The following is a 2,180-nucleotide window of genomic DNA, read 5'->3' on the forward strand; positions in this document are numbered from 1 at the left end:
CACTGTAGTGGAGACCCTGCGGCGCGGGAGTAAGTTCATCAAATGGGACGAGGTAAGCGCGGAGGCCCCCTGCTCCGCCCAGATCCGGGGACGCCTTCACTCCAGCTCGGCCAGACCCAGGAGACCCTCGCCTGAACACCGCGCACCCCCCCACCCCTCCGTCCCAGCCTGGCTGCGCTCCGGAAACTTGAGTTCCCAGTTGTCCCCATAATGAAGACTTTGTCCCCACCACCCAGTCCCTCAGCTCTGGACAGTTTGGCTTTCCAACTCCTTGGCGGTAGACTTCGAACCCCAATAAATCCTGACTGCCCTTTTTTACTCTCCCTTCACACTCCTCCTTGCCAGACTAATTCTGATTCTCAGTTCTGTCCTGGTCCCCAGTCCTCACGGGACCCCGTGGGTGGGAACCCCGATCCCCGATCTGGCTCAGGGCATCCGCATTCCGGGTGGGTGCCGCTGGGTCCCTGCCCTACCCGTTCCCTCTCCTGAACAGCCCTCTTCATTCATCACTTTCTCACTCTACCCTGGCTGGCACCCCTCTGGATCCCAGCCTGGCTCCCTGCTCAGGTACGAGCTCTAACTCGACCCCTAGTGGAAACTTTGCCCCCCCAAGTTCTACCATCCTTGGGAACTTTGATCCCCACTCCTTAGCCTCGGGACTTTGAACCCCAGTAAATCTGTCCCCCCTTTCTACCGGCCCTGCTCCCTCTGCTCTCCAGAAGGCAGGGCCCCCCACCTGCCCACCTGCGGCTCCCCATCCCCATCTTGCGCTCCACCCACCTTTTCACACCGCCCCTCCCCTGCCCCCTGGGCCCCTCCTTCCCCGGGGCCTCCACCCGGCCTGCCCGAGCTTCCTCGCGGTTCCTTCCCAGTCAGGCCACAGGCCTGGAAGAGTCTGGGCTCCTTTCCGGCTGGGTGGGGCGGGTAGGCGTGGTAGCTGGGGGAGGGGCTGGGGCGTGGCCTGGGGCGGCAGGTGTGCTGACCAGGGGTGCCTGTGCGCCCTAGGGGCGGAGGAGACCCCCCTCCCCTCTGGCCAGCCTGAGGGAAAAGTTTCTCCTTTTCCTTCCAGTGTGATAAACCCAAATAAGGAAGTAGGAACAGGGAGAGGGCCCTGGGGCTGGGGTGCGGGGTGGCAACCGGGCTTGGGGCTGGAGAGCAAGGGGCCTGGGTTGTCTTTGAAGTCCTTGCCCTTAGGGAGGGCCAGGGGAGGCCTTGGGGGCAGTACCCAGAGGACTCCCCACCTGTTTCACCGCGTTGGGGGGCCTCAGCCCAGGGGTGGGAATCCCCAGAGGGGCTGGGCCTGGATGTCAGCACACTGAGGTGGGGAGGCTCATGAGACCAAAAAGTTCCCAGCTTCCTGTCCCCTCTGTCCCAGATCAACTTCATTCTTTGTAAAAAAAAAAATAAACCTGCAATGGGTGGGGCTGGTATAATCCCCATTCTCCAGAAGAGGAAACTGAGGTCTGAAAGTGGAGGATTATTCCAGGCGCCACACTGCGGCTGTGGCTGAAGCTGGGTGCTGCGGAGCCAGGGTCTTGGTTTCCTAACTTCTAGGTCCCAGGATGCTGGAGCCATACTGCCTGCATGCAAATCCTGGCCTCTTTCTTGACTTTGGGCAAGCTGCTAGCCTGTCTGGGGCTCCGTTTTGTTTTCTTATCTGCAAAATGGCACTGACAATCGCATATACTCAGGGGGTTGTTAGGCAGCCTAAGGGACCCCCAGAGATGCTTTTGGTACTGTACCCTGCATGCTGTAGGGGCAGGGGAGCAAGAACGCTCACGTCGATGACAGTAGCCTTGTGCACCGTACGCTGAGCAGCAGTTTGGGGTGGCACCCAAGGTGAGGTGGTGTCCTCTTCTGGCTGGAGGATCTTGGGGACAGAGAGTTCTACCAGTCAGGCCCTAGCCCAGTCTAAACCCTTGGTGACACCCCCTCTGGCTACTGGTCCTGAGTCACACGGGGTGACCCTGGGAGTTGTGCCAGGGACTATGCTGTCCTCAGAACATGGGGCTGTTTGAGGGAAGACAGAGCTCACTGCTGGGTCCAGAGGGCAGGGTGAATCCCCTTCTGGGAAGACTATAAGATGGTAAGCACCAGGCTTGGCAGGTGGCATGGCAGTTAAGGCGCTGGACTCCCACATGGTCAACCAAGGTTCAAGTCCGGGACCTGGTGGCTTGCTT

General features: G+C 60.2%; 1 protein-coding gene across 2 annotated transcripts in view; it reads left to right on the forward strand.

The window, feature by feature from the left end:
- Window positions 1–2,180, forward strand: part of PLCB3 (phospholipase C beta 3) — a gene marked incomplete at its 5' end in the record, with an annotated part of 19,082 nt that continues 16,902 nt past the window's right edge. For both annotated transcript variants that reach the window (XR_003549587.1, XM_006149936.2), the window contains 1 exon segment: window positions 1–52. Coding sequence is in view for 1 of the 2 variants with exons in the window: in XM_006149936.2 (XP_006149998.2) it covers window positions 1–52 (52 nt within the window).

Source organism: Tupaia chinensis, unplaced genomic scaffold, assembly GCF_000334495.1.
Source record: "Tupaia chinensis unplaced genomic scaffold, TupChi_1.0 Scaffold000273_1, whole genome shotgun sequence".
Classification (NCBI taxonomy): domain Eukaryota; kingdom Metazoa; phylum Chordata; class Mammalia; order Scandentia; family Tupaiidae; genus Tupaia; species Tupaia belangeri.